At 40.1% G+C, this 12792-nt stretch overlaps 1 protein-coding gene across 1 annotated transcript in view; it reads left to right on the top strand.

Moving 5' to 3' along the window:
- The window catches only part of LOC108797755 (neural cell adhesion molecule 1-A-like), a gene marked incomplete at its 3' end in the record, with an annotated part of 224423 nt that overhangs the window by 206724 nt on the left and 4907 nt on the right, over window positions 1-12792 (top strand). Inside the window, exon 10 of the mRNA XM_018569409.1 lies at window positions 6413-6563. Within this exon, the coding sequence (XP_018424911.1) occupies window positions 6413-6563 (151 nt within the window). The remainder of the gene's footprint in view (window positions 1-6412; window positions 6564-12792) is intronic.

Below are 12792 nucleotides of genomic sequence, written 5' to 3'. Positions count from 1 at the left end.
TAGAACATACGGTCAGCAGTTTTTATTGATACCATAAAATTATCTACTATGTTGCTGGTAGTTTTTGTTTTATTTGTTCAGTAGTTTACGCTTGTGAAAGTTGGTTCAAAGTTTCTCAAATTGCCTGAAATTGGTTGTAGTTTTTGAAGTACAACTATACTTTACTTAATGGACCTAATGAGACCTAAGTATAGGTCTCCAGAAGTTTATTAAAGTAACATTTAAAAAAAAATATATATATATATGTTTATATGTCAGCAAGCATTGTTACAGTTAGCAGCACATTTATGTAAACGGTAAACTTTTTATTTTAGTATCTAACTAAACTTGCACCAACCCAGCTTGTTTCATCCCATGTTAGACATTAACCTTTAATATCAAAATAACAGCAATTTCCATGTAGTCATATTCTATTCTAACAAAACCTCATGTAATGCCATTAGATGTATTATTTACGGCAATGCAATTTACTGTAGTTTGAAATGATATAGACGCTTGAGTGGTCTCATTGTAAGAAGAATTGTGTAAAGGTAGAGCATTTGTTATATAGTAGCACCTCCAGTACTGTGGTTGGTGATGACCGACTATGGTGCTAGGGCATCTGCTGCCTATATTGTCATTCTAACACATCTGCATAGATTAATAACTGCAATATTTAGCAAGAGAGTCAGAAAATTAGGCAACGTCACAGCCGCAGTAGCCTATTGGTTCCCTAGAGTATCAAAGGTTGTGATCAAAACAGATAAAAAAGGGATGAGAAACTGAACACTACATAGAGTGATACATGCTTGTTGTTTTAGGCTCTGTTCACACCTAGGCGTATCGAATATGCGCGTTTAGTGACACACGTTTTTACCGCGATTTCGAGGGCTACTTGGCTGTATCCCAATGGAAACGCGCTACAAAAACGCTGCAAAGAAGCTCATGTACCCCTTCAGGCGTAGGCCATTTTGTAGCGTGTTCAGACGGGCTGAAATACGGCAAGGTGTGAACCATACCCATAGAAAACAATGGGATTTTCATGTTTGAGCGTTTTGTAGAGCGTTCGTAGAGCGTTGAACGCGCTACAAAACGTACAGGTGTGAACCAGGCCTTAAGAGATTATAAAGTACTACAGCTTTGGTACTGCAATACAAAACACTTTCTTCTTAAAAAGTAAATAATAAAGCTTTTCAAACTCTAAAGCCCGGCAGTTTTCTGTGTCATACTTGTGTACCTGGAGTGCTCAGACTTGAGTTCAGCTAGCTAATGGTTTTGACATTCCCATTCTGATCCTGATTTCTGATGAACAGAGGATTAGGAGATGTTAATGAAAATAAATATTTCAGGTACCAGTATGCATAGCTTAAAGGAGAACTATGAGGTGAGTAATTTTCACTCAACCTCATAGTTCGAGCCGACGTGTGCCAATGAAACTGTCACACGTCGGCTAAATATATCGGGAAGTGAGCAAACACATACTGTTGCTCGCTCACTTCTCAATCATGTCCCTGAAGAGAGCTGTGACTGTCACTCACGGCTCCCTGTAGGGATTCCCCCCCTCCCCGCTCCTCCAGTGCTGACTGGCGGAAGGGACAGGGAGGGAGCGGGTGCAGCTGGCTCTGCCTCTAGATAGGCAGAGCCCGCTGTCACTCACGCAGCTGGGTCGATCTCGACAGTAATGTTGGGATCCATCCCAGCTGCGGTGGTCTCAGTATACCGCGAGCTGTAGCTCGCGGTATACTGAGCTTTAGATCACGGGAAGACGCTAGTTTATGTGCTCCCATGACCCTTAGGAGAACAATGGGGAAACACACTTACCCCATAGTTCTCTTTAAGTAAAGAGTGTTTTTATATGTACCTTTAGTTCTGTTTTTCACCTGGATTGGTGGCAGGTGTCTATTGAAGGAAACCCGTACTGAGAAAAACAGTGTCATTGTTGACCTCTCCTAGATGCTTTGCAGCTATGACAGTCTAATAACTTCAATACTCTGAGTCACTGATCTGGATTGGATATACAGATTAGAGGTACTGTACATAGAGATCCCAGAAAGATTAACATTTTTAGATGGTTGTCAAATATGGCAACCTCCGTAAATTTATTTCAGTACAGGTTTCCTGTATAAATGACTTGTCTCCTACAAAGTCATTTTAAAAATGGTATTCACATTTAGGATGCCATTTTATTTATAAAGATAGAAGTTCTATTCTTAGTCTATAGCTAAGATGGCCTAATTTCTGAGTCACTTTAATACAAGTCCTAGTTTCATTAGCACATCCTGAATATTGAAGGACTGGTGCAGGAAATTATTCATGAATAGAAGAATCAGACAAATTACTTTACTTTGAGGTTGGGGGACTGAAGAACAAAAGATATGTGCATTTGGTGGAAGGGGTACCGATGTCTGAAGCTTCAAACAGGCACATTATTATTTTTACTTTTATAAATGCCTTGAATCCATATTGTACTGACTACAATGAGCTTCTTAGGCCATTTCTTATTGTTCACCTACACTTCATTTTAAGAGTGGTAACAAAAGAAGGGGGGTAGCTAAGTGTCCTATACTTTGTTCCTAGGGAGGGGGGATCCAGCTCTGACCTTGTTTCCAGAATGCATTTTCTTTCTTAGAATTATATAAGTGAAAGCATAATTGACATAATGCATTTTCACAATCAAAGGTTATTACAAGAAAGGGAATTATAATTAGGAGTGGAAACTTGAATCACATTTTGTAGCAGAATTGCAATTATTTTACCTCAAAGATATCCACACTTGTTGTGGTTTTGATGGTCAGTTAGAACTGTTCAAATATGTCTCATATCATCTGAAAAATTGTATTATTTACAGCAGAGCAAGGGATAGTTCTGTTGTAAGCCATGCCCATGTGACATCAGTTTTAACTTAAATGTGGCTGTAGTTGCAGTTTATCTAAATGGCACTTAAGGTGCCCTGGTAATTACAACTCATACTCCGAGCCTCAAGCATTTTGTGATTTCTGAACCATTTCTAAATTCCTTGCAAGAAATAATAAGAGCCTCTAGTAGTCATGGGTGCTCATTATTGCACAGGGATTTTACCCAACATGTTGGAAAATCGATCTGTCAGTGGACATGATCATTTTCTGTGCAATGGAGCAAAAGAAAGGACTGCCAATATATCAGTGTTTCTAGTCAGCATGATTAGAATTCAGTCTTGGAGTGCATGTGACATATTTTAGGATAGAAAAATATGTTCCCACCTATCTATCTTAGTGAGACGTCTATTCATCTGAGGGTACCTTTAGGCTTTGGTTAGTTAAAGCGCAAATAGAAATCGTATGTGGTAAATGTATGACAAGCAATCACAGATCAGTCTACATTAGTTTGCTTTTCCACAACTGCTAAGGATGTATTTCTGTTTATTAGTAAAAAATATATAGAAAAATATAGAATGTGGATATGCTGCCCATAACAATCGATTACATTTTAGTCCACATGTATTGTATTAGAGAAGAGATAGACAGGCAGACTGTGGTTGCTGTGGTCAACACAGATATTTTGGCTTCCACCATTACACATGAAGCCCTCTGTTAGACACTATACAGTATATATCTAATGTGAAATGAAATTACATGGTTGTCATGTGGGAGTCTTCATCTGTCACAGCCCCTTTTAAACAACAGTATATTGCAAGAGTTATATTACTTGGTGGACTAAGATCCAACCATTGAAATACAACAGATGCTATAGAACCACTATGTTCAATTGCAGCTGCAGGAAGATGGACACCAACCATGCAAGAGATCCTAGTTTTCTATATCATTTGAGGCATTTTTTAATTGAAAAAAAGTGCAGTGTGTAATGCAGCACTCTAATGTGCCTTCAGCAAGATTTTGTTAAAATTACCTGCTTTAAGGACAGGGAAGGCCTAAAGGAAACAGAACATATGACTGTCAATTACTCCCCAATTTAGGTGCCCATAAAAATGTAATTTGCAATCACTTTCTATTTCAGAATGGTTACAGCACATTAGTTTGATATATAATTAGATTAAATTGCCAAACTGTTTACAGTCATTTGCCTGTTGATAGCACCTTTATGGTGCAAGTAGACTGTAATTGAAGTATGTTACAGAGAAGAAAAAGGCAGACCAGGCAGAAGTACATTGTACCTTTCTTTGTTTTAATTAGACAGGACATCTATCATATGTGCCCTCTCCCTTTGTGGCCTTGCGTTCTAATGAACTGCAGTAATGAACTATAAAAGTAGTTGGTCTGTAAAAGCAGATATTGCCCTGCATGGCATTAGAACATAATGATTATCAGTTGCAGCATACAAACACAGTTCAGATAAACACCTCTACATTTTTACCTTACTGTGTTTGTTTTCAAATACACCAGCTGCTTATTTCTTTGCGAGCTACATAACAGCTGGCTTACATTTCAGTCCAGTTTGCCTCCTCCCTGTTTTATGTAAGTCTAGCCAACCCTTCATGTATTTAATAAGCCACAACTATGTTGCTTTGGAGAATAAGTGTTCTTTCCTCCCATTCTAATGTCTTTTTTGGGGGGGTTAGGTCTAAATGATTATTTACTCTTGTCAAATGTGCTATGCACCCATCATCACTTCTAGGGAAATACATACTCCCACATTTGTCCATTTAACTCCCCCCTCTATAGATTCAGAAAGTGGGTGTGGTTTACACTGTTGAATGGGGGTGGATCACCTAGACGTTTTTGCAGACATTCCATGCATGACCTACAGGTATGAAATGGGAAAGGGGTAGCTTTTTTTTTTAAACATCTGAACAGTGCTTTGCAATATACTGGGGATGATGGAAAGCATGAGGGATTTTTGGAAAATGTACAGAAAGGTGACCTAATCCTTTAATGTATTTGCCCAAATTGTCTAGCTTTTACCAAGATATGTAATATAAGAATAGAATATTCATCAGTGCATGGCCACATAGCACTCAGATCACCTTTAGTTGAAATACACTCCTGAGCAAAATGAGGAGCACACAGCCTCACTCTAAAAGCAATGTACATCCAATTGCATGAACGGTTGACTTTTTTTTGGTCTATGTCAATATGACAGCACCTGTATGTCAAATGGTTCTTGGTATGGAGAAACCTATTTGTTCTCATATTCACAAACAATTCTCAATATTCATGTGTAGCATAATCAGTCCTCTGTTACAGAGTGGATATCTATAAACCAGGGAGCTTACCAGAACAAAGTGCAAGGGATTAATACTGTTGGTATTTTTCAGAGTGGGCAGCTAATTATCAATGGTCAAGCAAAAGTCCAACAATGTGAAAAGCCCTACTTCCATAGTAAGCATACATGGGTTGATTTAGGCAAATAGGCTGTTCACTTTGCAAGGAAATTTTCCCTTAGTTTAGTGAATGAGGCGAAGCTCTGCTGACTTCAATCATCCAATAATGTACAAGCAAATATGCTGATTTTTTCCCCCTTGTATTGGGTATTCTTTGCAAAGTATCACTATGCTAAGGGAAAGTTTCCTAGCAAAGTGAAAATTCCTTAAAAGAGATCTATGGGGTAAGTGTGTTTCCCCATAGTTCTCTTAAGGGTCACGGGAGGAAATATACTAGCCTCTTCCCGTGACCCAAAGCTCAGTATATCGAGAGCTACATCTTGCGGTATACTAAGACTGCCGCAGCCGGGATGGATCCCGACATTACTGTCGAGATCGACCCAGCTGCGTGAGTGACAGCGGGCTCTGCCTATCTAGAGGCAGAGCCAGCTGCACCCGCTCCCTCCCAGTCCGTTCCTCCACTCAGCGCTGGAGGATGGGAGTGGGGAGGGGGGAATCCCTGCAGGGAGATTATCGAGAAGTGAGCGGGTGACGGTATGTGTTTGCCCACTTCCCAATCTATTGAGCCGCTGTCTGACAGTTTCATTGTCACACATCGGCTCGAACTATGAGGATCAGTTATTTTCACTCACTTCATAGTTCTCCTTTAAGTGAACAGCCTTTTTGCCTTTAGCAAATCAAATCCATAGTTTCAGTTTCCATAGGTGAACTGCCCGTTTTCGAAAATGGCTTTCTTTGTTCCAAAGTCTAAATGCGGCAAAAAGAGCAACCCACAAAAGAAAGGCTATACATCAGTTGTTTAAAAATATTGATTATTTCTAGGTAATTGTTTAGGCTGAAAAAGTCCACATGCTCTTCATTCACATAATGACAATTCCCATGTGTCAGCATGCATTAAAATGATAGCATGTTGGGTTGTCAGCAGAACATTTCCACAATGTGTATTGACAAGTCCACCTCTGAAAATGCAGAGACTGACTGTAGTTCTTGCATACATCAACTTTTGGTTTCTCGCATACATTATATTATTTTGTAGCAGTTTTAACTCTAGCATATTGTGCCGATTCCTGATGTTTTTATAGCATAGCTGTGCTAACAGATTTCTTCTCCTTGCAGACTTTGGATGGACGAATAGTGGTACAAGGACATATCAGGATGTCCTCGCTCACTCTTAAGGACATCCAGTATACTGATGCCGGCGAGTATTTCTGCATTGCTAGTAACACCATTGGACAAGATACACAAGCCATGTACTTCGAAGTCCAGTGTAAGATTTTATTTTCATTCATGTTTATTAATAAGATTTGCTATTTATATTGTCACAGTTTTCTCCTAAATTATATTCATACTAAAAATGTAAAATGATTCATCTGCCTAGCCAGGAAATAACTTAATATCTCTTCTTGATCATTCTTTATTGAAAGGAAATGGGCATGCCCTTGAAAAAACGGTAGCATGAATTTAGAGGTGTGCAAGTGAACTTTGGCTTCAAAGCATAACAGGACTTAAAGAAGAACTCTGGGAAAACTAAAAAAGTACTCTTGCAGTGGGGCCACCCCTGCACTGCAAGGGTTAAGTGCTCGTTGTGACTAGGGGGCTCAGTAATAGCTGTCTTACTCAGCACCATTATTGTTTATCCCTCATCTGCTGGAGGTTTCCAGTACTCTGGTACTCTCCAGTCTACAATTGTCTCTTGAAACCCAGTGTCCAACAACTCCTGTAGCATGTTAGCAGTCTCTAAACATCTCCTGTAGCATGCCGTAGTCTTTTGAGGGTTGAGGAGGGTGTAGAGATTCTTGGGTGATCGTGTTGGTGTTTATTTTTTTCTGCTACATTTTCATTCAAAGATCGTGTTTATTTAGTGTAGTATAGTTATTTAGACTTTATTTAGTGTATTCGGTAGCATTCATTCATAATTTGTAGTATATAATTTTAATGGGGACATTCAGCATGGAGCAAATAGACAGTAATTACTATGCTATCAAAATATTGCCCATAGCCACATGAAAAACGAGTAATGTATTTCCTATGGGCTGTTGACAGAAAACTTGCGCAGGTTTTGGCATAAAGCCCCTTGTTAGTCAGAAGCTTAAAAAAAAAAAAGACTATTTCTTACAGAATGCATTGTCATTTTTAATTGGGTGATTATACAGCTGGTAAAGTCTAAACCTAATAGCAAACAGTCTATATTTCCAGACTGTCCCCATTAGGAAAATGATGGTAACATCTGTTTGAAATTAGACCTGACTTCACAAGCTCAGCTTTTCATTGTCTAATTTCCTTTTCTGGACTTTGATGATATATTTCATCAGCACCAACTTCCCGAAACACCACTGCAATTGGTAGGGTACTTTCCCTTCTTACTGCTTCATGGGTGTACAGGTGAAACTCGAATAATTAGAATATCGTGCAAAAGTTCATTTATTTCACTAATGCAACTTAAAAGGTGAAACTAATATATGAGATAGACTCATTACATGCAAAGCAAGATAGTTCAAGCCGTGATGTGTCATAATTGTGATGATTATGGCTTACAGCTCATGAACTGCACTCACCTCATAGTTCTCCTTTAACCATGTAATTTGTACATTAACCTTTATTGTGCAGTCCCCAGTGACTGAAAGTTAACCCTTTACATTGTCCCTCCAATTCAGTATAGAATAACCCTTCTATACTTAACTTCCAATCCATGTCTATCAAGCTTTTAATTTTCGTGCATTGAATATTACCCTGTCCTTGTCACAGTTCCATGATGTAAAACTTTTTTTAGCCACTTTTTATAAACTGCATTAAACCTTTCCTGTTTAATTCACCTTCACTATACATTATTTTAAAATGCACTTTACATTAATTATACATGAAATACACCTAGATGATCCACTTTATACTCTGTGCTGTAAATTATATATTCCACACTGCTTCACTATGCTGTATATATTGAGTTGAAAGGTTTACTATACACTGCTCAGATGTACAGGTGAAACTCGAAAAATTAGAATATCGTGCAAAAGTTCATTTATTTCACTAATGCAACTTAAAAGGTGAAACTAATATATGAGATAGACTCATTACATGCATAGCAAGATAGTTCAAGCCGTGATTTGTCATAATTGTGATGATTATGGCTTACAGCTCATGAAAACCCAGATCCACAATCTCAGAAAATCTTTGGCAGTGTGGGCAAGTGCCAAGTCCTGCTGGAAAATGAAGTCAGCATCCCCATAGAGCTCGTCTGCGGAAGAAAGCATGAAGTGCTCTAAAATCTCCTGGTAGACGGCTAAGTTGCATTAGTGAAATAAATGAACTTTTGCACGATATTCTAATTTTTCGAGTTTCACCTGTATGTGTATTCTGTATGTGTGTGTGTATTCTGGGTATAACGTTTGCCCTGTGTGGTGTATGTTCTGGGTATGATGTGTGTCCTGTGTGGTGTATGCTCTGAGTATAATGTTTGCCCTGTGTGGTGTGTGTTCTGGGTATGATTTTCGCCCTGTGTGGTGTATGATCTGGGTATGATGTTTGTCCTCTGTGGGGTGTGTTCTGGGTATGATGTTTGTCCTCTGTGGTGTGTGTTCTGGGTATGATGTTTGCTCTGTGTGGTGTATGTTCTGGGTCAGATGTTTGCCCTGTGTGGTGTATGTTCTGGGTCAGATGTTTGCCCTGTGTGGTGTATGTTCTGGGTATGATGTTTGCCCTGTGTGGTATGTGTTCTGGGTATGATATTTGCCCTGTGTGTTCTGGTTTGGGCTCTGGGTATGATGCCTTCCCTGTGTGGTGTGTGTTCTGAGTATGATGTTTGCCCTATGTGGTGTGTGTTCTGGATATTGTATGTTCTGTGTGGTGTGTGTTCTGGGTATGATGTTTGCCCTATGTGGTGTGTGTTCTTGATATTGTATGTTCTGTGTGGTGTGTGTTCTGGGTATGATGTTTGCCCTGTGTGGTTTGGGCTTTGAGTATGATATTTGCCCTCTGTGATGTGTGTTTTGGTTCGGACTCTGGGTATTGTATGTGCTGTGTGGTGTGTGAGTTTTGGATAGGATGTATGCTGCTATTTGTGTTACTCTGCCCTTACTCACATGACTTCCCGTGCTGTGTTTGCTCTGCAATCAATAAATTTCAGTAGGGGCACAAGAAATTATCTTAGCAGCTACTTACGATATTGAAACAATTAAAAGAAATGTACTGTTCTTACATAAAAAATCTATATGTGGGATAATACATAAAAATGTACTTACTGTAGACTGTCTTACATTCTAATACATCCAGCCCCCTCCCCATTCACACTCTTCAGAGAGGTATAGAAATATGGTGCCATTTTTGTTCTTTCTAATATGCGCCTGGTTAAACAGAATGAATCAACAGAGCTCTGCAGTTATTTTACTGACATCAATCAGCCTCTTAACCTTATCTAGTCTTGTAGTAGAAAGAAAATTAGTTAATCTGTCTGCAGTCCCTAATTTATCATTTATCTTTTAGATTGTAAGCCCTCAGAGGGCAGGGCCCTCCTTACCATCTTGTCTTGAATTGTATTGTAACTGTAATGTCTTCCTTATATTGTAAAGCGCTGCGCAAACTGTTGGCGCTATATAAATACTATGTAATAATAATAATAATAATAATTTATACTGTTGACAGGACCCTGCATCTGGACATACTCATTGGGTATATATTATTGCAAAATGAATCTATTTCTCTTTATCTGAGCAAATCAGAATGATATTCCTTTTAGCACTGAGGATATAAAAGTAATGAACCTCTATGTAAAATAATTTGTCTGATTTTGTGAAAATAAAGTCTTGGTTCCAATATCTGCCAATGGAGCTAGCTGAAGTTATACCTGATTTCTATAAGTTGCCTGACCTTCATAAAAGAAAGACTTTAATTTTTTACAGACTTTAAAGGTGCCCAAAAGTGTGAACGAAGACGTGCGACCGTTTTTACTGTACGGTCGCACGTCTTTTGTCGAACTAGCATGCTCGAAAACCCGGCGAGAATCGTACAATTGTCGGCGGGTTTCTAGCCTGCTTGTTCGACTGCTGCGGAACGGGCCGGTGTGCGCACGCACACACTGCCCGTTCTGCATTGCGGTCATCGGAAGCCCGCCCCTCAGCGGGGCGGGCTTTCGATGATCGCAAGTACGATCTGCCTGTCCAAGATGGGCAGATCGTACGAGCTTTTAATCGTAAGGTGTATGGGCACCTTTAATCTGGACATTTGGCCAGCTTTCCAGACCCATAGCGTCTTCCTACTTGAGTTACTTTTACCCCCTGTTTATTTTTAACCCCTACATCCCAAACTAGTATATTGAACACTGAGCATTAAAACCCCAGGTCCAGCCAAATGCTACAATGCACATTTTGACACATAAAGTAAACCTTTCATGGCCACCAAAGTTTATAATTTAGAAGTATTGGCACCTGAACTGGCTTCTCTACACTTCAGTTCCCTGGTGCCTTGGAAGGAACCTGGATCCGAGGCACAGGCTGCATACAGATGCTCAGCTTCTTTCCAAGTTCAGGTTAAGTCTCACTCCCTCTTCATGTTAATCCTGACCCTTTCTACTGAACTGTGAAATGCCAGAGCCTCTGTGGCCAGCAGAGGTTTTGGCATTTGATAGTTACATGTCAATATTAAATGTCAGGCAGCAATAAAACGTCAGTTTAATCCACTAATGCCGCCACAAATAAATGGACTACTCCTGTTATTATCAGTCACCTTTGCCTTATCGTAATTATTAGCAACAACCAAAAAAAAAACCAAGGTTGTCTGTATGCTGGCCTTTAAAATATGTTCTTTTTCCTTGTTACACTTTATCAAACAATGCCTAACTTCAGTTGTTTATTGTAATGTGGTCTACCACTTTGCCCTGTCTTCCATTTCTTCCAAATCTAATTATATATATTTATACCCATTTACATTGCACTATATATATATATATATATATTTATACATTCTAGCTGTGCCTTTTTTTTTCGCAGGGGACTTTTTGTGTGATCTAAGACTAGCTGTTAGTGTATAGGGATAGTTTGGACACATAAAAGAAATTGAACCTCATGCCTTGTTCGCTATTCATCAGATTTAAAGTATAACTGTTAGTAGGTAAAACTGGAGGTATACTTTAGTAGTTCATAGGTATTTAAGTATCTGTCATCCACGTCCTAAAATAAAAGTCCTTTATAGAAAATATAGGAATTAAAAGCCATTCCCTGTTAGGATCCACAGCGCCTCTAGGTGGCGCTGGAGCTAAGCCCTGCAGTTCCTGTACTCACCTGCAGGTGTCTCCAGGCAGCCGGGAACTGTTAGGTACCAGACTACCATTGGGTGGTGCTGGAACCTGCAGCTCCAGTGCTCCCCTGCCGGTGTCTCCCAGCTGCCAGCACTTAGCCATCACCTGGTGCTTCCTGTGAGGGTATTTAAACCCTCCCTGCAGTCAGGACGATGGCTCAGTATACTGTTATTGTTTCCTGTGAATCCTGAGTCCTCATTCTTGAGTCCTGTAACCTGCTTATGTTCCCGAGTCCTGTTACCTGCTTATGTTCCCGAGTCCTGTTACCTGCTTATGTTCCTGAGTCCTGTTACCTGCTTATGTTCCCGAGTCTTGTTACCTGCTTATATTCCCGAGTCATGTTACCTGCTTATGTCCCTGAGTCCTGTTACCTGCTTATGTTCCTGAGTCCTGTTACCTGCTTATGTTCCCGAGTCCTGTTACCTGCTTATATTCCCGAGTCCTGTTACCTGCTTATGTTCCTGAGTCCTGTTACCTGCTTATGTTCCCGAGTCCTGTTACCTGCTTATGTTCCCGAGTCCTGTTACCTGCTTATGTTCCCGAGTCCTGTTACCTGCTTATGTTCCCGAGTCCTGTTACCTGCTTATGTTCCCGAGTCCTGTTACCTGCTTATATTCCCGAGTCCTGTTACCTGCTTATGTTCCTGAGTCCTGTTACCTGCTTATGTTCCCGAGTCTTGTTACCTGCTTATATTCCCGAGTCATGTTACCTGCTTATGTCCCTGAGTCCTGTTACCTGCTTATGTTCCTGAGTCCTGTTACCTGCTTATGTTCCCGAGTCCTGTTACCTGCCTCTGTTCCAGAGTCCTGTTGCCTGCTTATGTTCCCGAGTTCTGTTGCCTGTTTATGTTTCCGAGTCCTGTTACCTGTTTATGTTCCCGAGTCCTGTTACATGCTTATGTTCCAGAGTCCTGTTACATACTTATGTTCCAGAGTCCTGTTACCTGCTTATGTTCCGGAGTCCTGTTGCCTGCTTATGTTCCCGAGTCCTGTTACCTGTTGATGTTCCCGAGTCCTGTTACCTGTTTATGATCCCGAGTCCTGTTACCTGTTTATGTTCCCGAGTCCTGTTACCTGCGTATGTTGATGAGTCCTATTGCCCTGCTCCCAAGGTTTCCATGCCCTGTTATACCCTGTGAGGGTATTCTGTGGTTTGTTCCTAGTTTTCGGTTGCGGTTACTTATTTGTGGGTTATGTTATGTTTTGTTCCT

This window comes from Nanorana parkeri, unplaced genomic scaffold (assembly GCF_000935625.1).
Source record: "Nanorana parkeri isolate BGI_ZX_2015 unplaced genomic scaffold, ASM93562v1 scaffold1331, whole genome shotgun sequence".
In the NCBI taxonomy this organism is placed as follows: domain Eukaryota; kingdom Metazoa; phylum Chordata; class Amphibia; order Anura; family Dicroglossidae; genus Nanorana; species Nanorana parkeri.
The sequence above is the reverse complement of the archived record's forward strand: the minus strand, read 5'-3'. Positions and strand labels throughout refer to the sequence as shown.